The following is a 26,270-nucleotide window of genomic DNA, read 5'->3' on the forward strand; positions in this document are numbered from 1 at the left end:
GGGAGAGGAAGAGACAGACCTGCACAATGAGGAGGAAGGGGGGAGGGAGGGAGGCCGCGTTAAGTACATGAAAGGGGAAGAGCAGCCACGGTTTTGAAGGTGGAATTTTGGAGTTTTGGAGGCTGCATTCCGTGGTGCAGGATTCACTGCTGGAAAATCAAATCGACGGGTTTAGAGAATGAAAGGGCCTTGATGGTGGAGAGGCGAGCGGTCAAGAGTAGGTGGTTTTGTGATTCAGTGTTGGGAGGAGAAGCACGATTAGTATACAAGGGATATTGGGAGAATGCTTCATTGAATGCATCGATTGCAGTGCTTTGAGGCTCTCCGTTTGACGACGCGTTTGAGGTGGGCACTCGGCGTGTCTATTGATTTGAAGCAGGTGGGTTTGGACCGGCCCATGATGCGTTTTCCGTGGTGTTTTTGCTGGTGAATCAGAGCTGGAGCTGGATGGCTTCCAATGCGAGCTGAGGCTGGATGTCAGATTGAGCCACGACGAAAGCATGGCGAGCCATCAAGGTAACGGGGCTGCCATAGGTAATTCAATTGACGAGACATTGTTACACAATAGCAGGCACTTTCTCTGACTCTCTTGGTTCTGAGTTTTACGGTCTGATGCCTGCCAGCGTCAGGAGAGTATTAAAACTTGCACTGCTTTGGCGTAACATCACGAGCAAGGCACATGCACCGAGGCTATTCCGAGTCTTTGATACTGCCCCTTGACGACAGCAATGGATCGATTATCAGTGCAGTCATGAGTCTTACAAGCAAAGGGAACATTTCATCTGCAGCACGCTGAAACTGGACAACCCAGATGCCACAACTGACAGGGCTTAGGCCCCCAAGAGCCAATGGAAGGGGCATGATTGCCGTCATTTGATGTCAGATCGGACGAACCTGCGGCGCTTAACCTCTGCTTCGGTACGGATCAATTGAAGAGCGCCTTCTCCAGCGCTTAGCAGAAGCCCTTTGAGGAACCTATACACGACGCAGCCGTGATCATACCATAGGGAATTGTATTTCTCCGTTTCCAAAATTCTTGGCATAGGTACCTGGACAGTCGATTGGCAGAGAAGAGGATAGAAGAGGGAGTCGGCGGGCAGAAGTTGGACCGGTGGGGGAAACGAGATGGATGAAGAATGTGCGCCACGCATGTAAGAATCATCAATTACTGACGGGACTTGGGTGTTGGTGTCCTGCTTTTAGGTAGGAAAGCTGCAGGATCTGACGAGCATCTCAATCACCCAAGTCGAAAGAAGAACAGCTTTCATTCATTAATAAAGCCATCAAACAGACTGGTGCCGTGCTCATCACGCATGCGTCGTCTCAGGAGCTGACGCAAGCATCAAACATGGCCCCCCCTTTAGATCTCGAAACCATCCCACTCACTTCATCTGTAACAAAGTATTACTATGACTTGTCAATCCTGTACCTCCAGCAAGATGCAGCAGGAATCTGAAGCAAATCTCGCAGGACAGGACGCCACAGCCAGCCTCGTCAGCGCATCGTGCCGAGCCAATGGCAGGCCGAGGCGACAAGGGGCTGGGGGGGAGAAGGTGTGGCACCCTCAGCCGGAATCACGGCACGCCAGCAGGCACTTGCCTTCTTCCGTGTTCTGGCAAGCTCTGACGAGGGAAGGCGAAGAAGGAAGACGAAGAAGAAGACGAAGAAGAAGCACCAAAAAGACGAAACAAGGGTGTGGCTGAGATGATGATGCTCGGGGGCTTTGTCTCTACCTGAGTAGGTACCTCCCAAGTACCCTTGCCGACGAGGCCGCCCAGGAAAGTTCTTTCATTTCCCACTTGCTCGTCTCTTGTCGTTTCTCTGTCTCGTCATTATTTCCCGGCTTTTGATGAATACTATGAAGGTGTTGATACAGGCTTCTCCATTACCATTGCATTGCACAGCCAAACAGCCAAGACATGGAATCTCCAGCAGCTTCATCAAACGGTCCACACAGCCTCCAGCCCGCTGGGCCTCTCTCTCTGAAGCCCACGACTTGCGACAACTGCACTCCGTATCCACCCCCAAGACAAACAACCCCCGGCCTGGCATTGACATGGACTGCACGCTCCCCATCCTGAGTCAATCAGTCCAGGGTCATTTCGTCCATCTCTCTCATCATCATAATCTTCATCATCATAATCTTCATCATCTTCATCGCTCCCAACAAGTGCCGTGGGCCCGGGCGCTGAGCTGCTGTCCAAGCTGTTCCATGCCCCTTCCACAGCAGAGCAGCACCGGTACATGTAACAATAGCGCCATGGGCCGCCTGTAGCTCAGTGGACACCTCTGCTGGACCCTCCACTGAACCGCCACAGCCTCCCTTGCTGTGCCCCATACCCACTCCAAGTAAACGCTGTAGCCCGCTAAATGTCCATCGCCATGCAATGCCCCGACATGCCCAGCTGCCCTTGAATCCTTCTGAGGTGCCTTTGCGCATTGCCGGCAAAGCTGGAAAGGTACTTGGCAGTACAAGCACTCGGTGACCTGCCATTTCGTACCTCCGTCCTCGTCCCTGCGCCGGTTCTTTTCCGCTCCAAAGCTCCCCTTCCTTCTGTCCAATTTCCCTTCCTCTCTCTTCTCTCTCACACACATTCTTCCATTCTGCAAACCACGTTTTTTTTTAACCCTCGTTAGTTGATATACTATCCTACTTTCTCTTGTTTTTTCCTTTCTCTCATTTTGTCACCCAAAAACCCTCCGTCGCAGCGCGATCTCCAACTCCAATCCCGATCAACCAGCACAAATAAAGTCACAACTTCAAACAATGTCCAGCCAGGAATACTATCAACAGGGCGGCTACCCTCAGCAGCAGCAGCAGGGCGTCTACCCTCCGCAAGGCTACCCTCAGCAGGGCTACCCTCAGCAACCCCAAGCTGTAAATACTCCTCCTCCTCCTCCTCTCTTCTCTTCTCTTCTCTCCCCCCCTCTTCCACCCCCCCGGGATCTCAAGATCTCGATCGATCATTCAATTCCAAGAGCTCCTTCACTTCTTGAAACACCCCATGGAAGCTCGGCAATCGGCGTCGCATCTTGCAGTCCTGTCCATACGTCCAAGAGTTTTTTCCCCCCTCCCATTGCTAACGAGACGCGTTCTTCTCTTTTCTCTAGAGCTACGGTCCTCCCCAGGGTCAGTACGGGCCCCCTCAGGGTCAATATGGGCCTCCCCAGGGCCAGTACGGTCCTCCTCAGGGCCAGCCGCCCATGCAGTACGAACAGGCGCCTCCCCAGGAGCAGCGCGGCCGCGGCGGCGACCAGGGCTGCTTGATGGCCTGCATCGCCGCCCTGTGCTGTTGCTGCGCCGTCGAAGAGGGTTGCGAGTGCTGGTATGTTTTGGTTGCTTGTTGATGTGCGACGGCCCAAAGTCTCGTCTGATGGCTAACGTGACGTCTTAGCATCGATCTCTGCGAATGCTTCTTCTAAACGCCAGCGACCTACCAACCGTAACTGGACGACATGGCGAACATATCGCAAGAACGAATAATGTCCAGCTTGTTCAACATTGGTCCAAATCATGATGATTGAGGAAGCCCACCCATCCCTTCCCTTTCGATCTGGTCGTGCCCACAGCAAGAGGGGTCTGCGCTGGGAATCACACGGAATACCTACCTACCTTACTACTATCATCTCATTGAAAATTGGAATACTACGCCGCCGCCGCCGCCTTCTCCTGCTTCGTTTTTTTTTTTTTTTAACATGTTTTGAGCTTAATTGTTGTTATTCATCTCATACCCCCTCTGCTTTTATCTTTTACAAAGGATGGGAAGAGAGACACTTACCGGGAGAGGCGGTTCTCTCTGTCTTAATCTGGTGCATTTGTTAAGATATGTCTTGCTGGAAGAGAGAAGGGGGAAAAAGATAAAGAGAGCAGGTCGTTTAGATATCCAAGAGAAAATGCTCATATGCCGCAAGACTTGTGCTTTTCCTTTCTTTGCAGTCAGTCCCTGTAGATTGATATTGGTTCATGAGTTGATGACTCAGTGACACTCGCAAACGCACGCCCATGCCTCATTTTCACATGTCAAGAGTAACGAGAGAAGAACAACATCTTTGTTGGTTCCGCCATCCGCCTGCTAAGCCCTGTGCTCTATGAAAAGCATTCCACCAAACTACAAAACACCAGCCTCGATTTGGCATTTTTTTAAAAAAACACTGATGATATATTTGTTTGTACATATACCTCTCTCTCTCCCTCAACTCAAACCCTCCACTAGCACTTTTGCATTGGCCTCGACATCCTTTCCGTTTCCCGGCATCTAGCTGTGACGTGTTTTTTACTCGTCGAGCTTGACATAGTTGGCAGGGAAGAGACCAGAGTGGCCGCCGTAGTGGCCGAACCACCAGTCCTCGTCGGGGAACTCCAGGTTTGTAATGGTGGCGTCCTCGGGGAAGCTCAGTTCTGCACGATATAGATTAGCAATGCCCACATATCATCATCATTCATTTATTCATTCAGTCAGGAGTCTTCTCACCATTGTCTTCGGCAGCCTCATAGTCGTACAGAGCCGTCGCTGTCGGGCCTGCAGACGCGCTGGCCGGTGCTGCCGGTGCGGCGGCGGGAGCCGCAGGTGCCGGCGCCGGCTCCGGCTCATGTGTGGCAGCGGGGGCGGCCGGAGGAGCGGGGGCAGAGTCTCCGCCCTCGACGAGCTCGACGTAGTTGCTGGGGAACAGCCCGCTCTCGCCCCTGGCGTTGGTGCCCATCCACCAGTCGTCGTCGACCATGTCAATGTTGGTCACGTACTCGCCCTCTACCAGGTCAATCTCGTTGTCCTCAGCCTTTTCGTAGTCGTACTGCACAAGCGCGCGCTTGCCGCCCTGCTGGTCGTCTCGGTCGGCCGTGTGAGACGCATGCTCAAACGTCTGCTCGGCCACAGCGCCGGCCGCGGCACGTGCAAGGTGGCCAGCCTCGTGCTCATCTTGAAGCTCTTCTTCTCTGGGAACAGGGACCTCTTCAACGGGGACAGGCGGAGGAGCGCGATCCTCAGGCCTCTCGATAACGGGATCAGGGCCACGGGGAACCGGGGCAGCGACACGGATCGGTGATGGCGAGCGCTCCTCCACAGGCTGGTACGCGGTGGGATCCTCCTCCTCTTCCTCCTCGTCCGCAGGAACGGGCCGGCTGGGAAGGCCGGGGAGAGCGAACCCTCCGGTTGGCCGGGAGCTGTCTGGGACGGGTGGCGGAGCATGGTGCTCCTCCTCCACTGCTCGTGTCGGCGGAGGGGCGCCGGCGCCAATAGGGGCGGTGTTCTTGAAACGATCTCGCAGGGCGGACACGCCCGAGGGAGCCGAGCCCTCTGCCTCGGTCTGTCTGTGCTCCTCTGGCTCCTGTTGATCTGAAGAGTCGGCGACACCACGCGTGGCACCTCCAGTCTGCACTGGAGCCCAGCTCTTGCCTGTGTAGCCGCTCTTCCAGGAGGAGCCACCAGTCTGCTGGGCAGCTGGCGATGGCGCTGCCGGAGCGGGGACGCTTCCGCCCTCTCTGGCCTTCTTCTCGGCCCAGATCTGGGCAGGAGTCTTGCCGCCTTGATCCGCAAACGTCCGGCTGGCAGCTCCAACCGGAGGAGCAGCCGGGGCAGCCGGGCCGCCGAATCCAAGGCCGCCGGGAGTTGGGGCCTTGGTGCCGGTGAATGCAGAGGCTCCAGACCACTTCTTCGCAACGGTGGGCTTGGGGAGGGAGGTCAGCCGTCCGGCACTCGGCTGCGAAAACGCGGCTGCTCGTTCAGACAAGGATTGGCTTTCCTGCTGCTCCTCTCCTGCTCCGGACGATGGTGTCGGTTTCTGCGCCTTGGCCCGAATGGCGGCAATGTCGACCTTTCCGACAGGCTCATACGCTCCCTTGACCGGCGTGGGCCTGTCGTCACCAGTCTTCTGAGCCTGTGCCCTGATGGCCGCGATGTCAACCTTGCCCACAGGCTGGTAGCCACCCCCGACGACATCAGACGAGCCCGTCTCCTGTCGGGGCACGCCAGCGAAACGCGAAGGCTCTTGCTTCTGACTTGTGAGCTCTGCCATGTTCACCTTGGTCGGCTGATAGGCAGGGGCGACCTTTTCGATCTGGGTTCGGGTGACGGGCGGGGCGTCGGCTCCCCATCCATCCGCATCGACGTTGGCTTCTTTCCGTGATCGAGCAGCAAGAATGGGGTCGACGGGGCGGCCGGCTGATGACGAGGGTGTGAAGACGGGCTTGGACTTGACAGGCGGAGGAGCTGATGCGGTCACTCCCGCGGAGGATCCAGCCGAGTACTTGGCGCCCGATGCGTCGGCGACCTTGCGCATGATGGCTTCCGGATCTAAGTCGCTTTCGGAGCGGGCGGTGATTTGCACGTGGTAGCCATGGAGGATCTTGGACACGGCCGCCAAGTGGCTTGTGAAGTAACCCTTTGTGCGTTCAGGAACACCTCCTCCGCACCAGCCAATGAGGATGAACTTGGGAAGACCCGAATTGGGGTCCCTGACCTTTGCAAAGGCGAACTGGATTCGGCCCTCGCTGAAGTCTTCAAACAACTCGGAGAGCTCGCCATCTGGACACATCATTAGCATCGTGGACATCGGTGGTGAGTGCAAAGCGCAAGGGCTCGTCATCGGGCTCGCGTACCGCCTGTGCTTTGGACCTTGAGGACGCTCTCCTTGGCGCCGCTGTCCTGGAAGGCGTTTACTAGGGGCGCTTGGACAGAGAAGAGAGCCCATTGAGCGTGCGTGGGCGAGCCGGATGAGGGCGCTTCTCCGCCAACAACAGCATTGTAACTGCTCTTGATGGAGGCGCCGTTTGTAGAGGTGTTTAGGGACGCCATCTCGGGGGAGGTTGATCGCGGACGTATGGCGACGTGAGGGCAATGTTCAATGGGAGGAAAGTCGACGCAGACGAACGCAGAGCGTGTGATTCGAGAGGATGGCTGGAGAGGGATTGCGTCCCAGAAAGGTCCGCTTAGCAGTGGCTGAGGTGGTGAGGCTTCGTTAGCATCCAGCTCAGGGGAGACTAGCAGAAGTCGGGGAAAGGCTGGCTTCTCACGCACTCACAGCAGCGGCGGGTTCGTTGCAGCGGGCCAATAAATAGCAGCGGCGTAGAGGTGCTGAAGTACGAGAGAAGGGGGAGACGCTGTCGAGTGCAGGTAATTTGTATGGTATTCGGGCACAAAGGGCAGCAAAGGGGGGGGATGATGGGGGATTCGTGGACCTGGCCTGAGCCGAGCTGGCAGAGCAGAGCTGATGGCGGGACATGCGTCGACGCTGCGTGGCGCCGAGGCGGGGACGAATAAGCGTGGGCAGGCTGCGTAGGTGCATAGCCCCGGGGGAATTGAGTGGGGATATGCAAGTACCGGGTCGCGACCAGCTGCGAGGTACCTGAGGAGGTACCTGGTAGGGGGAGCTCAAATGACGCAGCCGGTGCCACCTCTCGGGTCCTTTTTTTGGCCTTGGATTGCGGCGAGCAGCAGTTGAGGTCAATGCCTCCAGGCAGCGCTAATCTCTGGGCTGCTGTTTCTTGTTTTCTTGATGCCTGAGAGAGCATTCGAAATTAAGCTCAGATCAAGGTTGTGGCTACCTATCCAGGGGCAATGGTGCAAATGCTGCAGCCTAACGTGATACAAGTACTATTAACAAAAGCAACGGCAACAATAGTTGGTGCCTAACGTGAGAGATTTCCCATGTCCATGTCCATTCATTACCGAGTCCTTCATCATGGAAGCCCGGAGTCCACGTAATGTCCATGGCGGAGTAACACAAGTACTTGGTAGCAGGTAGTGTCAAGGTACGCTCGTGGAGGCCTCATCGCTTCCAATAAGCAATCTGATTCTCTGGCTCACAGTGAAGATGGTCGGTCGTTGAGAAGGAATTGAATCCATCCAGACAAGGTAGTAGGTAGTCAGACGTAACGACGCCTTGCCTTGCGTTTGTCACTGCTGCCCCAATGCATGGGATTGGTACATACTAGCCCGAGACGAATGCCAGGGGGTCCTCATCAACACTTGTGCTGCAAGATCCGTCGGCACCCTGGCACCTCTTTCGAATACGGTATATTTATATTGGCCCTGGAAGCTGTTGAACTTCGGCAACGGCACGAAGTGTGGTCGAAGAGCTCTACTTCGTCGCTTCGTCGCACGTGTAGAGGTGATAAACGTTCGATGCTGCGATGTCAGCCTTTACCAGCAAGCCACGAAGCAACATAAGCAATTGGAGTACCTTGAAGAAGGCCCAAATACATCCATAGATGCAGCATTCTAATGTCGCCGCAGATAGTAAGTACCTGTTTTCACGTCCCAAGGTAAGGTAAGGTACCTCCAGGCACTCCCACAGTTACATGTAGCGATTGCGGAACTGACAGCCAATCGGAAGAGTTCCCAAGCCCTACCAAATCAGGAAGCGGAAGCGGCAGCTGAACCTGAACCTGAACATGTTTGAAGGCGCTCGAAATGCTGCTTGTGTAGCATGGTGGCTTTAGTCAAGGGTTGAGTCTATTTTCGAGTGGTAATCCAGATACGAACCCGATATCCCTCATAGGAATGTCGTAGATAGCTGATGAATCAGCGTTGGCTCAGCATATAAACCTCAGATGTCAAGGTGTAGTTCATGTAGTTCATGGTGCTACCCTAAGATGGATATATCAAGAGAAGCACAACGGTGAGCTTCGCCCGTAGTAATTTAATATGATGAATCGATATTGAAATTTTCTCATATTTTTTAACTGAATAAGAATACCAAGCACTCGGTTGACCGTCTCAACACCTACCTCACCTTACGGAAGTTCGACCCTGAGGGGGTACGCAGGTATCTATCGACTGGGCAGATATACATTTAGCTCTCGTTACGCATCATTTCATGGCCTTCCTCCCAATAGGACCTCGCAGAGAGGCTCTCAAAAAATGGATCTATCAATCAACTACCTTATCAGATCAAGTCACAGATGCTGTGTCAAACTTTGTCTCTTCAATGACCGTCTCGCCACCTGGAAACCCCGTCGCCTTACCTAAGAGCCTCCGCCGGCGCCACACCGGTGTCGAGCTATCAACGGCCCTGCTTTGAAATGCCTGCGATGACCTACTTCCTCCAGCACTTGCGCCATCCGTTACCCCGCTAAAAACCCAACTTCCGATAGTACTCCAATACTACCATTTACCACGACAAGGCCGATTTTCGCCGTCTTTTTGCCCACGATCTGCCGTAATCAGCAATCCGTCACCATCGCAACCCTTCTAAACTGCGAACAAGCCTCACGATGTCGACGATTACCGAGATCGAGACCGACGAGCAGTGGCAGCAGCTGCTCAGCACTGCGCCCCCCTCGACCCTCATCATCGCCTCCTTCCACGCTCCCTGGGCGGCACCATGTGCGCAGATGGCCACCGTCCTGTCAACGCTGGCATCCGAATACCCCGTCACCGAGCCCCCGAGCACCAAGTGGGTGTCCATCAACGCCGAGGAACTCAGCGACATCAGCGAAGCCTACGACGTCACGGCCGTTCCCTACCTGGTGCTGCTGCGGAACCGCCAGGTCGTCGAGACGGTCAGCGGCAGCAGCGCCGTCAAGGTGCGGACGGCCATTGAGAAGCACGCGAAGAAGGACGGGAGTGCGGCACAAGATGCGGCGGCGGCGCCTAACGGGGTCGCTGAGACGGCCGAAGTCGCCCGGCCTGATGCCGCTGCCGTCGACCCGGCCAAGCAGAAGGAGGAGCTGTTTAAGCGCCTGGACGACCTGGTCAAGGCGGCTCCCGTGATGCTCTTTATGAAGGGCACGCCTAGCGCTCCCCAGTGCGGCTTCTCACGGCAGATGGTTGGCATCTTGCGGGATCACTCTGTTAAATACGGTTTCTTCAACATCCTCGCCGATGACGATGTCAGACAGGGTCTGAAGGAGTATGCCGAGTGGCCGACATTCCCGCAGCTGTGGGTGGACGGCGAGCTTGTCGGTGGATTGGATATTGTAAGTGCCGTGATGACAAAGTTGTACAATGTTTCCGGCTGACGTTTGGTACAGGTCAAGGAGGAACTCAGCAGCAACAGCGACTTTTTCAAGCCGTACAGCGTCAACTCTGAAGAGACGGCGGCATAAAGACGAGAACGGAGAAAAAGTTGTCAGCAACGCCTCTTACGCATCCATCTTTGGCACTGGAGAATCGAATCGTCTCAACAACCGGCAAGAGCTGCGATCCGAACCGATTCCGAAATGAACCGGCCTCCTACATCACGTCGTGTTGCGTGCCATTGTTGTGCGGGGAGGGCCGGGAGGCCAAAGGCACAGGATGGGATCATGGGAAGCAAAATGCCCCTCCGTGTTGAGCCGTTGGACGAGCGAGTTGGGAGTTGTTGGAAGATTATACCTGTGGTTATGTAAGGCGTCCACAACTGTGTCATGAGAGTTAAGCATGCGTGGGCAGGAGGCAAAAGCCTGTGTGTTGTAGGGACTATCTAGTCAGTGGAGGAACAAAAGAACGAACTGAACAAAGTCAAAAGCCGAAGCAACCTGATAGGGACCCTGATAGCCAGCATTCGTCGGGATGATCTATGATGGATGAGTACCTACTTACTATGTTGGAGCATGAGTTGACAACTGCCCCGCTGGTTGTTGTAAGTTGTGTACACTGGAACTGAGTGTACGCTGGAAACTGAAAGACCTGTCTTCACCCAACTTCTTAGTAGGTGAGAATCTGGAAGCATTCAGCCTTAAGCCGCCTTCGATGCGACACCAGGTGCAAGTGCAGATGCAAAGTACTCTACTGCACTCTCACAGGTGCAAGCCGGGACCATCATCCTTCGTCCTGAACTCTTCCCGTGGCATCGGGAATCCAACTGCCGCTAGAACAATCCAGGCCGCCACGCAGAAAAGAGGAGACGGGGAGCGACGTCCAGACGGATGTGCTATAAGAGGGGTCAAGGTTCTTTTTCGCTGCTGACGAGCGGCGCGCTAAGAATCGACAGCTCTCTTTTTTTCCCCCTTATGCATGCATGTGGTGAGTGAGTCACAGTTTGGAGAGGCTGAGGTTGCAGCAGCTAAGATACCTACCATACCTACCTCTACTAAGTCAAGGTAGGTACTACTAGTAGGGAGGGTGAGAGGGAGGCTTCGCCATCTGGAGTACGTCAACCAGCAGCAGCCTTGTTGCTACACTACCTACCTTACCCTACCTTACCTTCCTTGACCCTGTCGAACCGGGGTTTTTACTCTCTGATTTCCCCTCTTCGCGTCGTGCGAGGTTCCGCATGAGCTGGGCTCTGGATCGGCTTACTTCCGAGCCTGTGGCTCCTGCTGCTGAATTTCCCGCCGGAAAACGATGGTGAGCGAGGTGTTTCAGTGAAAATCGTAGGCCACAGCGGACATTATGCACCGCGACAAATCACTCAACGCTATTGTCGAGGTCTTTGGTTCGAACAATATGTCTGGTGTGTTGCATTACTAATACCCTTAGTCAAAAGGTTAAGTTGTTTCGAAAGAACGGTGGTGCAGGTCACCTCGACGGAGCAGCTCTTCCATTGCTTGGGCTTGCCTGGAAGTACATGGAACATCTGCATCGTGCAGGTCGCAGTGGCTTCAGAGTGCCAATGGATTGATCGAATAACCGGACCGCCTACCTGCACCTGCCTTTAGAGCTTTTCCCCATAGCTCGGGTCCGTCGTTGGTCTCTGAAATGCGAATGCCGTGCACTAACACGGGGTACAAGCGGTGGTTGCGCTGACAAAGCGGTTGTGCGTATTCTTACAGAGATAAGCTCTCCAACCTAATGCTTCAGAATGATGCCTGCTGCTGGGGGGTTTTGTCAAGCGGAGTGTTGAGCAGTTACAGACTGACCACTTGAGACGCATTCGATGATGTAGAAGAGTTGCAAGATTGTTACCTACTCATTTCTGCTCGAAAGACTTGAAGCATACATTCGCAGTCAACCTTTGTAGCTGCATCATAGCCTTGAGCCAGCATGGAATGAGAGACTTGGGGCTATGTAGGCTCTAGATAGAGCTGCTACCTTAGCAAAGCTGCTGTCGGGCGCCCCCGAGACGGTATCTACCTAGTAGGTTCTGATGTACTATCAAGCTGCATGTACCATCTCCTAGTGCTCGACCTTCGAGGCTTGTTCTTCAAGCAACTGGATCGGGCGACTCTCACGCCCCCCCGGGCTCGACACCACTTCCCTGCTCCCCCCCCACCACCGCGACTCTCGGGGGTTCCTTTATTATATTTTGTGCTTGAACCTCCAATTCCGGCAGACGTCTTCTCTTCCTCTCCAACCTCCAACCTTCTCTCCTTCCCCTCTGTCCTCGCCGGCTCTCGATAGAGTCTCTCGTATGACCGAACCAGCTCCTCTCCATCGTTTCCGCCGCTTTCGGATCTCCGTCTCCAAGTCCGCCGCAAACGCCTTGCGACGCCCCTCTCCAACTGAACTGATAGCCTGCCATATCAAGCCACCAAGGCAATCCCGCCCGCTTCTCGTCTGATTTCTCATCGAAGCCGCGCAACTTGGGCATATCCAGTCCAGCCGACCAGCTTCCTGTCTTGCGTCGCGGTCGCTGTCCGAAGCTGCGGATCGCCGTTTGGGTTTCGGCGGATGCTGTCTTTTCGTACCGACTGTCGACTGATCCTCTAGACGGGGCCAGCGTTCTTCTATCTGTCGTCGCATCGAGTCGCTGCTTCGATTTCGCCCCCTATTACCCGGCCTGGCTGCTTTCTAGCAATTGACAGGCTGCCTCCTCCGCCCCCTCCGAAGCCCTCAGAGGTCTAATATATGCGCCGCATCAATCATACCCGGCAAGCCGCTTGTGAGGCCGGCTGAAGATCAGAGCATCGCGGTGTGATCCTTAACTCCGAATCGCCTCAGCAGCCAACGGCGGCCCTTTGGAATTACGACAACTCCTCGGCGTCTCCCACTCATTCTTTCACGATGACGCCCACCCCGCCTTCGACCAACTCTTCCACCGGGGGCCGCTCCCCTGAAGAGCAATTTCGGGTTGTGAGGAAGAGGAATCGCGTGCCTTTGAGCTGCTACCCGTGCAGGACAAGAAAGTACGCTGTTATCTCCGTATCGGCCATGGACGAGAATGCGCGTGTGCTAACCTCTCACGTAGATTGTGAGTGCCAGTTTGCGCGCTTGAATAGACGACTTTGACGAGCTGAATAGCGAGCGGTTTACTCGTGAACGTTCGACCGACTAACATGGCGTAGGAAATGCGACCGGAACCACCCGTGCAGCAACTGCACCAAGCGAGAGGGCATGGACACGTCGTCATGCTCATATGCCGCGCCAGCCACTCGGAAGAAGAGCCAGAACCAGGTCGACGCCACTCCCGACGACATGCAGAACAGGATCGATCGGTTAGAAGGCCTTGTCCTGTCCCTGATGCATGGCGGGGCTAATGTAGACCCTGCTTCAGCCGCTGCGGCTGGCCGTGCTGCCTCCACGTCGCAGTCGTTGACCGACAGCGGCTCCTCCGCCAAAGCCGGCCGCGGCGAGGGCGTGGCAATGGCCGAAGACGACAGCGACTCGGAAGATGGACTCGCGGCTTCACTGGGCGTCTTGAAGGTTGACCCCGACAAGGGCAAGTCGATGTATATCGGCCAGGAGCATTGGCATACGCTGCTAGCGGACATTGCCGAGGTCAAGAACTACTTCATGTTTCACAAGAAGGAGTTGGAGACAAGTTACGAGCGCGTCAGACTGTCCAAGCCAATGGCTGCCCGCGAAGGCCCGACGCTGCTGCTTGGCGCCCTGCCGGCATCCGAGATCGAGCTCCGCGCCGAACTGCCTCCCAAGTCGAGCATCCTGACCTTGTGCAGCCGCTACTTCAACTCCATGGACAACGCCGTTTGTATAATACACGGGCCGACCTTTTTCAAGCAGCTCAAGAGTCATTGGGAGGATCCATCAAAAACGCCAATCATGTGGCTAGGGCTGCTATATTCCGTGCTTACCCTTGCGATGCTGAGTTACCACAAAGTTGGCGATGAGCCTCCTGAGTGGAGGGGCCGGACCCTGGAGCTGGCATCGCAATACCGGCTGAGGACGGTGCAGTGTCTGATCAAGGCAGACTATACGAAGCCGGTGGAATACACCGTCGAGGCCATGCTTCTCTACGTCTTTGGAGAGTACTCCTCTCGGTGGGACGCCGACCTTGGGCTGTGGTTGATTGTCTCCGTCATCACCAGGATAGCCTTCCGCATGGGATACCATCGAGACGCGAAATGGTTTCCCAATCTTACCCCGTTTCAAGCTGTAAGTCATGGACCTTTTGAGATGTCTTCATCTTCAGACAAGCGGCGGCTGATGTCAGACAATGCAGGAGATGAGAAGAAGATCGTGGGCGCTTGTGCGCATGTCCGATGTCATCTTTTCGCATCAGGTCTCATTGCCCAACATGATCTACGAGAACGACTGCGATACTCAGCTCCCGAATAACCTGTTTGACGACGAGTTCCACCCAGACAGCAAGGAATTGCCGCCTTCCCGCCCTGCCTCGGAGCCGACACCAATCTCGTACATGATTGCCAAAGTGAAGCTCTGTTCTGAGTTGGGGAACATCATGCAAGCGACAACCATGGTGGGCAAGACTGTCCCCTATGACGAGATTATCCGCTTCGATGCAAAGCTCCGCCAGGTGATGCAGGAACTCCCTCCTCACCTCCGACTCGGCGCATTGGAAGCGTCCCAAGACCCCGTGACATTGATAATTGCCAGGTACAACGTTGATATTCTGTATCAGAAGATCCTCTGCCTGCTGCATCGGAAATACCTCGCAAAGGCTCGGCACAACCCGAGATATGCCTTTTCACGGCGCAGTGCCATCGAGGCCTCGCTGCAAGCGCTGGACCACCTAGCCAAGCTGCATCGCGAGTCTCAAGGCAATGGCCGGCTGCGTTCTGTTTCATGGTACATCAAATCGATTGCCACAAAGGAGTTTACTCTACCGGCCATGCTCATTGTCCTGGATCTTCACTACGACAACATGGCGAGACAGGCAAACAATCCTCCAGAAGAAGGCGTTTTCTTGTACACTCAAGAGCAACGCAACAAGATGATTGGTGCTCTCGAGACCGCCAAGGCGATCTGGACTGATCTTGCCAACACCTCCATGGAAGCATTCAAAGCCACCAAAATCATTGAGATCATGATGGAGAAGATCAAAGTCGCCCCTACAGATACCATGGATTCAAACAGCGATCCATTGTCGAGTCGGACTGATTCTTTGTCCGCCTCCATCGTGGGGTCACAAATCGATCAAACACCCATGTCGTTCCTCGGCTCTCCCCTGGGGATACCCGGCGTTGGTGTTGGTGGCCAAGACCCATTCATGCAGAACAATGCTTTCATGGGCATGGACTTTGGTCTTCGGGGTTCCAACGCAGCCGATTTCCAGCAATTCGATGCTCTCAATGCCGGGGGTCCCGCCTCTCCGCTGTCCATGTTTACCAACCTGGGCGGCACTGGGGCAGGCGACCTGGCCAGCTTTGACTGGGTAAGTCTGCAGGCTTCATCTCCCACAACCCTTGTTCCTTGTGTGGATGAACGCGAGCTAATATATCCTCTTCATAGGGCGCATTTGAAAACTATACACAGATGACGACTTGGGGAGCCGACCAGAGTTTCCAGATTTACGGCAACACAGACCAGTCGTCGACAGACCAAGGGCTCGGCGATGGCATGTTGAATGGGACTGGCAGCGGGCAGCAGTAACTCGGGATGTACGAACAGGTATATCGGGGTTCGTTCGTTGTGTATGATAGAGCACATTCGTTGGACATATCGACCAGTTTGATGATCACTGAATGGCCTGCCAGGTGTATCTGGGGCAGGAGTGTCTATAGCTACCTTAACAAAGTCTCGCTTCTCTCTCCTCAAACTAATTCACAAAGCCGACGTCGACGTGCTTCTTTCTCTTCCCTCTCCCTTCTCTCTCTCTTCTCTCTGATGAGGTACTAATCTACTAGGCATAGGAATGTACCTTATGTATCACGTCCGAAAAGCTGCATGACGTCAATGGATCAGATGTCTGTCTGTGGTCGCTTAATCATCTCTAATCTATAAAGCTGCAGTTCCTTGAATCGGTTGTCGGGGCTCTTTTGGCTCTTGACTAAGTACCTGTTGGAGCGCTGGCGTTATAGGGGATCCAAGGCTCATTCACTGCTGCAGCCAGGCACAGACCAGATAGCTCCAAAAGGCAACCTCGAGGGCTCCTCCTTCCTTGTATTTACCTTTCCTTTCAGCCTTATTCCCTCCTCGCTCTTTTCTTCTCTTCTTCTCTTCTCTCCTTCACCACACCTTGATGGTCATCACCAGAACTTGTCATCTTCCTTGTGTCTACAGTTCAACCAACCTGCCAGTTGCTTGCTAGGACAGTATAGTCGAGGTTGGCCTTGCACCTCTCGAGCAGCTTCACCCAGGCGCTGTGAAACCCACAAAGCATTACTTCTGTTCATGCCTCCCATACGACGCTGCTTTTCCTCGTCTGTGAGCCATGGATGGCCTTCCGCAGAGGCCTGAGGCTGATGCCAGCCTGCCGTCTCCGCAGAGGCTCGATGAAGAGCGAGTCCTGAGCAAGAAGCCCAAGCACGCCCGGCGTTCACTCGCTCCTTCAGCAGCCGCCAGCAGCAGCAGCAGCAGCACCATGGTTCACCCAAGTGCTGCTGACAGGAAGAGAAAACAAGCGGCTATCTCAGCTTCAAGCGAAGACGGAGCTGCCAAGAGGGTCAGAATTGCTGCTACTGATCGAGACCTTGTTGTCACTGGCACTGCCCAGCCGTCTCGCTACGATATGTCGCAGCACGTCCTAGCAGAGGTGTGGCAGCACATCTTTTCCTTTGTGCCTCCACGCTCACTTGGGAATTTGATGTGTGTCAACCGGCTGTTTCACAGATATCTCGATCCTGCTTCCACCTTCAAGGTTTCTGCCCCAGACTCGGATCTGCCTTCTTCGTTGCCCAAGCAATCACCAAACACCATATGGCGAGCGTCGAGACGTTTTCACTGGCCAAGCATGCCCTCGCCGCTCAGTGGAAGATCCGAACTGGACATGTGGCGTCTTGCCTGTTCGCGGTCTTGCCAATTCTGCGGCTGCCGGGCGGATGAAACCGACTACGCCGGAGATCCCCTGCGATGGAGCCGCGGACCCGGTAACGATACCGTGTCGCCTGTCTTCCAGTTCTTCGTCGCCTCATGCGGACAGTGCTTGGCAAAGAACAGCATCAAGGTGAGTGTGATACCAAGCCTCCCCTTGGTGGGTGGCCCCCCTAGCTACTTATTGGCTGACACGGAGTTTTACAGGAAGTCGATCTGCTATTGTCACCGTCGAAACCTTCTTTCATCGCAGCCGGCGCCCCAACGGTCTTCGTGACGGCTGACTTGAATGTCGTCACTCGTCAAATCATGCGAAATTCACCAATACCGACTGGTGTTCAGCTGACGAAAGTGTTCTGGCCTGCTCAGCTGGAGAGCCTTCAAGCAGAACTTGGAGACGCCAAGCGATTTGGTACCGCAGCTGTTGAAGAATGGGTCAAAGGCCTAGACAGTCGCGGTGCCAAAGCCAATCGTGACGCTTCTCGATGGGATAATTGGTACCTATCAGGAGGAGTCCGTCAAATGCGTAAACAATCCTCCTCTACTCAAATCATACCCTCCTCCGATGATCGACAGGTTCGACAATCTCAGAGTCGAAAACCCCGGGAAGATCAAGAGTCTAAATCCAAGAGGCGAGCGGAGATAGAGGCTCGAGCTGCGCGGCTCCATCCTCCCATTCTTCCAGGCGTTCTCCATCAACTTGAAGCCTTTCAGGTGGCTTCTGAGATGACTACACCACTTGATGATAAGCAGTGGAAGGTATTAAAGTTACTACTCCTGGACCAGCGAGACAAGGCAGAACGAGGAGGAAAAATAGCTGCACCGAAGAAGCAGGCCACTCACAAGTATCCAACTCGAAGCAAAGCAGCAGGCATCCAGGCCGCTCAATCTCAAGGTCAGGATCATACTGACTCCACCACACGAGCTGATTTATCCAAACTTGCGGACAAAGTCATCAATGGTCAATGGGATGGAGGTGGAAGCATCACAGGGAGAAACCTTGCAACTTTCGTCACACAAGTGCTGACCTGCGTCCGCGATCAATATCATGCAGACTCTGCCAAAAACAATGCATCTTCGATGCGGAGACTGACTTTGGATGATTTGAGATGGATATTCACTCAGAAAATCGCGCCACTTGCCAAGAGACCTGGAGTAGAAGTGTTCTCGTGCAACAAATGCCCAACATCCAAGCGCTACTCGTTGCCAAGCGTCATCCAGCATTATTGTCACAAACACAGTGGAAAGGAGGCGAACATGTCTGTCCATTGGAAAGAAGAGTGGACTGCGGAGCTTCCGTTCAAGCCAGCTCCGGGGGCAGAACGCCAATCACTCAATAACACAAACAAGGGGGGTTACCAGGCCATTAAATCAAGGGCCGCCATTCTGGCCGAAGATCTGGCACCCGCTTGGCGTGCTCTGACATCGGTTCGAAACATACCCACGCCGGTCAAAGTGAGTGCCGCGATCAACTTTATCGCCAGGCGGCATCAAGAGATATATAAGCAGCCAGCGCCATGGGAGTTATTGTACATCGGGAAGTGTCCTCACATCATCGGCGTGGAAGCATGCTTGGCTTGCAAGGTTTGCAAGGAAAAGTCACCCATGGGAACGAACAAGACGTTTAAGCTATCTGGCTTGGCGCATCATTTTCACCAAACTCATGAGCACGTTGATTGGCGTACGGGCATGATCTGGGTGCCAGACCTATCGCAGGACATTCGAGACGCCATCCGAAAGAATAAGCGAGCTTTCGAGCTGGTCTCGAATGCATTACCCTGGCTGTTTGAGGACAAGGAGGGAATGGATCAGGGTGATGTCGTTCTCTTTCAGAGTCAGCAGCCTCTTCTCCATGCAAATCAAGGAACAAAAGATGCTGTAACTGAGCCGGCAACACGTTTCTACCCTACCGAAGAGCCTGGTGAATCGCTTCACCTTGTGCCGGCAAGTGCGGTGTACTCTCCACCAGACGCGGCCCACAGGGAGTTGGCATACAGAACCAACATCTCGTCAAACCCGCATATTGAAGAGACCGGGTTCAGAGTCCATGAAGCACCAGCAAGAATGTCCGCTCAAATCTCTGCTAGAGAGATTGAGGCGAGAGGTGGCGGGACATGGGAAACAGCACACGTCAGATCGAGGACTGTCGATTCAAGACATGCTGTCCCGGAGTCCAGAAGCCATGTGGAAACTTACTACGTACACCGTGAGCACGAGCCTCACACAAGAGAGCCCCCGATCAGCTATCCATATTATCCTCACATGGAGCGGCAGAGACAACAGGCCCACGCGGCACTTGAAGTTCGTCACGCCAGCCGGCAACCCTGGACGACCAGTTACTACAATCCGCCGATGTCTTCCGCAGCTGCCTACCACTATGCTGAACCCACTCGGTCCCATGATAGATATGGCGTTGTGGACGTGCGAAACTTACCACACGAACAGTACATTGAACGTCCCGTTATTTATTACGGGCAGAGAGCGACCCCGATGCCGACTATATCAACTATACCTGCTGGGAGCCGTATTGATACAGCACCTGCATCACGGGTGTATAGTGAATATCCCTCGAGATATCAACTGGTTGAAAGAGTGTCTAGGGAGTTGGAACTTGATATAGAGTAGAGACGCTACACGGGAGGGGGCCTACTCTTCTTTCATATTTTTTCTACAACTTGTCGCGCAGTAAAAAGGGGTCGTATCGAAAACGGCGTGCGGATTATTCGAATCGGGGAGTCGTCTTCTCGACATCGTGGCAAGGGATAGCCAACGGCAAGATTTGGGCACGCTTGTATGAGCACCATGTAAGAGTTACGAGCACTATGTAAGAGTCATGAAGGAATCAATCAATCAATCATGTTCACCACAGCAATGCTCTGATAGTACAGCGCTGAGTATATTTCGTAACATTGAAGACATGGCGAAAAGTCGAGCAGTGTAGTCGTAGAGTTATGTATAGAATCGCTTGAAGCAGCCAGCCATGGTTTGCGGAACTCCATCCAACCTCTCCTGCCTCTCTCACCTTGTCGCCCAGCTGTCTTGAAGCATCATGTACAGATTGTGTTTACACATCCAAGAGGAACCCTCCCCATCTTGAAGTCATCCCCCACTCTCTCGCCACCATCCTCTCAGGAGATTTTCTTTCTTTCCCATGTTGTTTTCAAGTTTTTCATCTTTTCCATTCTTCCTCTTTGCCTCGTCTGCTCCCGCCCCTCCTTTTTGAAAGCCTTGTCGTAAGAATTTCCCCGTGACGCCTCATTGATTCGTTTCCCCTCCCCTTATCGTGTTTCTTTCAAAAGGAAAGAACAGGAAAGGAAAAAAAACCTACCGCTCTGTTTTTCTTTTGTATACAGACAAGTTGACCTCCCGATTTCCTCAATTTCTTCTTTTTGTTTTTCTTTTAGGAACTTCATGTGGATCCCCCAGCATGCATAAACGATTTCCCCGGGCCCCCCCTTTTTACAAGACCTCTCCGATAATCTTGGCCGCCTCGCGATACGTCTGGAGCAGCTTCTCGCACTTTTCGCGCTCCTTCTTGACGCCGTCGTCCTCGTAGAGGAGCTCCTCGAAGAGAGCCTCCTTGTAGAGCTCGCTGACGAGGCGGTTCTGGACAACGTCCTTGCAGTGGTTGACGAGGAGGTGCATGATGGCCTTGGGGACCTGGTCGGCGATGGACTCGCGGACAATGTTGAAGTAGGAGGAGATGAGGGCGCGGATGAGCTCCGCCTCCATGGCTTCGCGCTCCGTCATGGCGGGCTCGGTGGATTCGCCCTGGGAGAAGGACAGTTTGCAGTTAGTCGAAAGTTTTGTTTGTTGGTTCTGAGGGTTCATATTCTGGGGATGGGTGTACAGTCGAAAAGGGAAAAAAAAAGAAAAGAAAAAAAAAACTTACCAGATGTGATGCCAGGCCATAACTCCGAGATGACGGATCGTACTCGTCCGTCACGGAGGGGGGAGCTGTCCGGATTGGGAGCTTCTCTTCGCGGCGCAGGCTCTGCGAAAAGTTGGGCTCGGAGGGGTGGCTGCTATGTCTGCCGTTGGTTGTGGGGGTAATGGGGGCGCTGACCGGCGCCATGCCGTCCTTGCCAAAGAAGTAGTTGAGGAATGTGTCGCGGGCGCCGCCGATGCCTTGTCCGTTCATGCCCGGAGACGACGGGCGCATGCCGTTGACGGACGCGCCGAGGCCGACCAGGGAGTCCTGGTGGACGGCAGGCGACATGCTCCGTGAAGTTTTTGACGTGGCGAGCTTGCGCAGGCTGGGCTCGGGTCGGTCGGGTCGCTCCGCGGCGGGAGTCTCGTCGCCGTCCTCTTGCCCTTCCGTGCCGTTGGGACCAAGCTCCTTGATGCGTCTCTTTTCGCGGCGCTCGCGCTCCTCTTGGATGAGCCTCTTGCGCTCCCGCTCCTGCTTGGCACTGACGACGTTGCTCATCGCCGCCGCGGCACCCAAGAAGTTGGGGTGGTTCGTGTTGATGTATGCGCGCTGGATGGAAATGAGAGACTCGACATAGTTGGAGGCGGGACCCAGCCGTTCTCGCAAAAGGTCCGACACCACCTCGATGAGCTTGGCCTGAAGCCTGGGGAATCTAGACAATTCTATTGAGCCGCAGGTGTGGCAAATCTTGATGAGTTCTTCGTAGACGAGCTCGACGCAGCGCTGGCTGGGAATCTCCAAGAGCTTGATCTGGGGCTTGACGAGAAGGTCAAAGGCCATTTCGGGAACGAACAAGCTGGGCCGGGGACCGGTAGAGTTGCGAATCGCCGTTCTAATATCCAACGCTGACAGATTCGAGGTAGGGTCAATGGTGTCTAGTGAGCTTCCAAAAACAGAGTTGAAGATGTAGTAGATGCGGGCACCACCGCAGAGCTCCTTGGTGGAGATCTCGGTGGACGTGCCGTCAATGGAGGAGATGAAGGAGGTTGCGAATCGGGTCATGAGCTGCAGGATGAGGGAACCGCGATGCTCCTTTCCGCTGAAATGCATGTCGCCGTAGCCGGCCAGTTCCTGTTGCGTCTGGCCCATCAGCGTGTTGAGGCGAGCCTTGATGTCCGGCAGGCGTTCTCGGATGTGAGCCATGAGCGTTGTGTTGAGCGTCTTGGCCAAGAACTGGGTGCCGCATCGACTTGCGATGTTACGGTAAGCCGGGTGGTGTTTGAAAAAGTCCATTTCGGCCTTGAGAGCGTCGTCCATGGGCTTGTTGCCCTGGATATCCTGCTGGGAGCGGTTCACCACGCCAATGAAGCCGAGCTTCAAGGGGTACACACGACCAGACAGGATGTCGAGGGCATTGGTGCCGTGGTCCATCAGGTCGATCTTGGTGAGGACTCCAATCGTCCTCCTGCCGAGAGGATCCACATGCCGGGCAAGCTTGAGGGAGTCCGAGTTGACAAGGTCGACGTTGGCCGGGGAAACAGCCAGGATGATACTGTTAGGCTTGGCGATGTACTCGGAGATTAAATTTCTCGTCTGCTTCTCGATATCAGATGGCTGGTCGCCAATCGGGACCTATCCACAACAATTTGATCCCCAGGTTAGTCGATACTCGCAATTCAAGAAGCGGTTGAGCGGGCTAAAGTGTTGAAGACGCACCTTAGTCAAGCCGGGCAAATCGACGAGCGTCAGGTTGAGGACATGCGGTGAGTAGATTTTCAGGTTGATGGGCTGCCTGTTGATGCCCTTGTTGGTACCGGCAACCCTGGCGGTCTCGTTCTCAATCTCCCGCTTGACGTCTATGAAGTCGTTGAACCGCCGGTTCGGGATGTGATGGAACTCGGCCCATTCTGAGCGCCGCGCAGCACCGGGGGACCGGTACGGGTCGTTGTACGGATCGGGGACGGTCTCGTCCTCGGGGATGTTGATGAGCTGCAGGATCAGCGGCCGGCGGGTGACGATGCCGCTGCCTCGGGGCAGAAAGTCGCGGCCGACGATGTTTTCGAGGACGGAGGATTTGCCGGCGGACTGGGATCCAACGACGACCTGTTTGGCGGGGCATCATGAGCGTCAGTACATATCTAATGACAGTATCGACATACTAATCAGGCATATCAGGCAGGCATATCAAGCGAGGGACAAGGGTGTGTATGTTGCTGGTCACGCACAATTTGCGGCAGATCGAGAGAGTCGCTGCCAATGGTGTTGAACACCAGGTCCTGCAGCTTGTTGACCGTGGTGAGCAGATCCTCGCCGAGGGCCGCCATTGCAACGGGCGTCTTTTGGAAGCCTTTTTTTTTCTTCGTCTGGCCTTCTTTTTCCGGCCCTGGGTCTCGCTTCGGCGGGCGTATCGTCAGGCGGGCGGCGCAAGGGAGATGCAGTTACCGGGTCCGTCAGAGCAGCAGAGCAAAGATGCCTCCAACCAGGTGAGATTCGTGCAGCAAGACGCAACGCGACGGCTTGCGCTGGGCTGGGCTTTTGGGGCGATTGGAGATTGAAGGGCAGAAGCAAGGCCGAAACAATCAATGGCTCTTGTCGGGCTGTTTGGCTACGAGCCGGTACGTACCGAGTTCACGTGTGGGCGGTGGGGCTCGTCGATTCAGCGCCACAGGTACCGGATACTCGGTCGAGGGTGGGAGGATCAGTGGTTGTTGGCGGTAGAGAGGACCTCGCCCCCGGGACAGAGCTAAACTGCCTTCTTTTCAAGGTTGTCCATCCGCCACCCCCAAAATCTGGGAGAATCGGGCGGGATACAAGTGGCTTGACGTTCTTCTACAGAGGCTCTACTTTAGAAGACAACATTTGAGGGGGCAATGTTGGCAAAGATCGAGGCCAACTGAGGCCGGTAGGCAATGGGACTGTCAGTTGGAAAGAGGGTGCAGATTTGAGACTGCGTTTGAGCGATATCGTTATCGCCTCCATCTACCTTAGTATCGACAACCGCAGGTCGCTGATAGTTGCGATAAGGGCTATCCTCGGATCATGCAAGACTCGCTCGCCCTTCCAAGCCGACATGCTTTGCTTCCGATGTCCCAAGACAAGCTGCAGCGGTGTCACTACCTTACTATCCATTGGCAATTCATCTCGAGTATTCCAAGACATCGGGGAGCAACGGTGCTGCAGCCTAGAGCAAGCTCTAGCGCGCTCCTACTTCATACATGGAGTCGTCGACGGTTTGCGAGGAATAGGTAATACTAGCACTTGTCCGCCACATCGAAGACTCAAACAGGCCGCTGAAGTCAAGATCCTTGATTAATAGCTCTCGGCTACAAATGCCTCTGACTATCACAGCTTGCATTATAGATATGCGTAAAGATGCCTTCGGAGCCAAGACAAGATGTCATACTGCGCACAATGCTGCTCACCTGATTGTGTAACACCTCCAGGTCGCTGCTCATCAAGGAGATGGAGGGCATCAAGCCGTCTCGTCCGCACTACAACCACCCCGCCGACAATGCTTTGCGACCCGATCGATACCTGCGACAAGAGGCGCTCCTGAACCAGCCAACCAAGGACGAAAGTCGCCTGCTTCAAACGCCCTGTCTCTGGTTGGGCGCCTGTGGAACCCTCCCGCAGTGCTCGAAAGAACACGACTGCTGCAGCTAGTAGCGGTTGCGCTGGCTTGCAGTGTGTCACAACGCGAATGGTCCGTCCGTTCCAAGGCCCAGAGAGGGAGGCCCTGCAGGGAAGAGAATTTCTCTCTGTGTTCGGCCGACCACCTTTTGAGTCACGGCTGCGTTGCTCCCATGGCGGTTGTAGCGCTGATTCGTAGGTATCCTACTGCTATCATTCGTTAGAATACTGGCCAAGTGCGAGTACCGTCTTGACAGACAACGAGGACAGAGGCGGATGAGCAGCAGCAGATCTCGAGAGGTATGTACAGTACATACAGTAAGGTAGAGTAGAATACCTAGGTAGTCAAGATCTCGTCTAGAAGTTCCAGCAAAAGCCTCCCCGGCAGAAATCCTCCGTCTTCTCGGGTGCCGTCTTTCCCAATGCGGCCAAGGCGACAAATGCCCGTTATGCAGCTATGCGACCTGATTCGCCACCCGGGTTGCAAGCCAGTGTTAGGCCCATGTTTAGCTAAGCAATGCGTGCCGCTCTATCGGGGTCCGGCCCCACCGCTTTTCGACAACCATCATGCGCGACAGACGGCCTGGAAGTCTCATCTCATAACCAACCCAGCAAAAAAAAGAGTAAAGGGAGACCAAGAAAAAAAAAAGGGATATGCCCCTGTTGCGGCACCTGGAGAAATGAGTACATTCGGCAGCCCTGGGTCGCTGCCAACAACCAAGCCAACCCCGTACGTTGTCCCCTCGCCCATGACTTGAAGCTCAGGAGCTGGGCTGACCCGCCGTTCTCCATAGGCCTCAGCGAGGGAGCTTCCCCTTGGACCACGATGGTAAGCATGCTCAGCTGCAATAGCATTGCTCTGCTCAGCTGCCGAAATCTAACTGGACCAGGCGAGTGCAAAAAGGCCATGATGAGCTATCTCTCCTGCATGAAGAAGGTCCGCGGCGTCAACGAGGATGAGTGCCGCAACCTGGCCAAGGCATATCTCACTTGCAGGATGGACAGGTAACGAGAAGAGACGAGACGCAGAAGCAGTGAGACAGTTGCCGTGGGCTAACGTATTTGCAAATCCGAAGAAACCTGATGGCTCGCGACGAGTTCAAGAACCTGGGCTTCGCGGAGCCCCCGGCAGAGCCAGAAAAGGGCGTCAAAGGCGAACTCCGGTGGTAGCAGGGCGAGTGGGCATCTCACTCCGTAGCCGGAAAGGCGTCCCTGGGTCGCACAGGCACAGGACCAGGCACAAAAGTCGCAAAGGGGGAGGGAAGGATTGAGGCCATTGGGCCGTTCCCATGTTGACATTTGCCCAACCCGTATTATCTGTCCCTGTATGTACATACTATGTTGCTACATGCCTTATGCTAGCAGCGATCTGGAACTTTCCAAGCCCGCTGTATCATAGCGCTCTCTCTCCCCCCCTGCTAGCAAATCTCTCCTCTCCCTTTTTTTCTTCTTCTCGAATCAGTGGTATTATTACCGTGCTTTACACAAAAAGTTGTGTCTCTCTCGTCACTTATACGCAGCCAGCGAACCTTGTGCGAATGGATGGATGGGATGGGATGCCAGCTCACATGCAGAGATTTGGGTTCCATTGGATCCAATTGGCGTTGCACCAGTCGATAGCTGAGCTGGACGGGCTAGTGCCGGCTAGCGGTGCGGATTACAGGCACACGCAGCGCTACGGCAGCACTGAAGACCGCTAGCCAGCCGCTGCGATGCAGCCATTAGCAGGAGGCGTTAGG

General features: G+C 54.6%; 7 protein-coding genes across 7 annotated transcripts; 5 read left to right on the top strand and 2 right to left on the bottom strand.

Moving 5' to 3' along the window:
• Positions 1-2,651: 2,651 nt before the first annotated feature.
• TRIREDRAFT_120610 (signaling protein) lies at positions 2,652-3,423 on the top strand (the record flags this gene model as incomplete). Its single annotated transcript, XM_006963110.2, has 3 exons — positions 2,652-2,878; positions 3,112-3,326; positions 3,396-3,423. The coding sequence occupies exons 1-3, from the start codon at positions 2,768-2,770 to the stop codon at positions 3,421-3,423; spliced, it is 354 nt and encodes a 117-aa protein (XP_006963172.1). The 5' UTR covers positions 2,652-2,767.
• An 851-nt stretch (positions 3,424-4,274) lies between these two features.
• Positions 4,275-6,791, bottom strand: TRIREDRAFT_57997 (acting-binding cofilin/tropomyosin domain-containing protein; the record flags this gene model as incomplete). Its single annotated transcript, XM_006963297.1, has 3 exons — positions 4,275-4,399; positions 4,473-6,521; positions 6,596-6,791. The coding sequence occupies 3 exons, from the start codon at positions 6,789-6,791 to the stop codon at positions 4,275-4,277; spliced, it is 2,370 nt and encodes a 789-aa protein (XP_006963359.1).
• A 2,420-nt stretch (positions 6,792-9,211) lies between these two features.
• On the top strand, positions 9,212-10,045 carry TRIREDRAFT_75753 (uncharacterized protein; the record flags this gene model as incomplete). Its single annotated transcript, XM_006963111.1, has 2 exons — positions 9,212-9,916; positions 9,971-10,045. The coding sequence occupies 2 exons, from the start codon at positions 9,212-9,214 to the stop codon at positions 10,043-10,045; spliced, it is 780 nt and encodes a 259-aa protein (XP_006963173.1).
• Positions 10,046-12,863: 2,818 nt separating this feature from the next.
• Positions 12,864-15,650, top strand: TRIREDRAFT_57534 (N-terminal binuclear Zn cluster-containing protein; the record flags this gene model as incomplete). The annotated part of the gene is made up of 5 exons (XM_006963112.1): positions 12,864-12,985; positions 13,145-13,577; positions 13,608-14,192; positions 14,260-15,432; positions 15,510-15,650. The coding sequence occupies 5 exons, from the start codon at positions 12,864-12,866 to the stop codon at positions 15,648-15,650; spliced, it is 2,454 nt and encodes an 817-aa protein (XP_006963174.1).
• A 781-nt stretch (positions 15,651-16,431) lies between these two features.
• TRIREDRAFT_104741 (uncharacterized protein) lies at positions 16,432-19,655 on the top strand (the record flags this gene model as incomplete). The annotated part of the gene is made up of 3 exons (XM_006963113.1): positions 16,432-17,163; positions 17,238-17,606; positions 17,817-19,655. 3 exons carry the CDS (start codon positions 16,432-16,434, stop codon positions 19,653-19,655), a joined length of 2,940 nt encoding a protein of 979 aa, XP_006963175.1.
• An 834-nt stretch (positions 19,656-20,489) lies between these two features.
• TRIREDRAFT_57508 (dynamin-like protein) lies at positions 20,490-23,225 on the bottom strand (the record flags this gene model as incomplete). Its single annotated transcript, XM_006963298.1, has 4 exons — positions 20,490-20,849; positions 20,977-22,533; positions 22,618-23,004; positions 23,127-23,225. The coding sequence occupies 4 exons, from the start codon at positions 23,223-23,225 to the stop codon at positions 20,490-20,492; spliced, it is 2,403 nt and encodes an 800-aa protein (XP_006963360.1).
• Positions 23,226-25,202: 1,977 nt separating this feature from the next.
• Positions 25,203-25,970, top strand: TRIREDRAFT_104744 (uncharacterized protein). The gene is made up of 4 exons (XM_006963114.1): positions 25,203-25,261; positions 25,326-25,360; positions 25,422-25,536; positions 25,608-25,970. The coding sequence occupies exons 3-4, from the start codon at positions 25,439-25,441 to the stop codon at positions 25,699-25,701; spliced, it is 192 nt and encodes a 63-aa protein (XP_006963176.1). The 5' UTR covers positions 25,203-25,261; positions 25,326-25,360; positions 25,422-25,438; the 3' UTR covers positions 25,702-25,970.
• Positions 25,971-26,270: the final 300 nt, after the last annotated feature.

Source organism: Trichoderma reesei (genome assembly GCF_000167675.1).
Source record: "Trichoderma reesei QM6a unplaced genomic scaffold TRIREscaffold_4, whole genome shotgun sequence".
NCBI lineage: Eukaryota > Fungi > Ascomycota > Sordariomycetes > Hypocreales > Hypocreaceae > Trichoderma > Trichoderma reesei.

What these genes read in the sequence shown, in the direction of transcription:
- TRIREDRAFT_104744 (XM_006963114.1), top strand. Translation starts at nt 25,439, where the DNA reads ATGATGAGCTATCTCTCCTGCATGAAGAAGGTCCGCGGCGTCAACGAG. An exon ending in CTCACTTGCAGGATGGACAG is followed by an intron (nt 25,537 to 25,607) that starts GTAACGAGAAGA and finishes GCAAATCCGAAG; the next exon opens with AAACCTGATGGCTCGCGACG.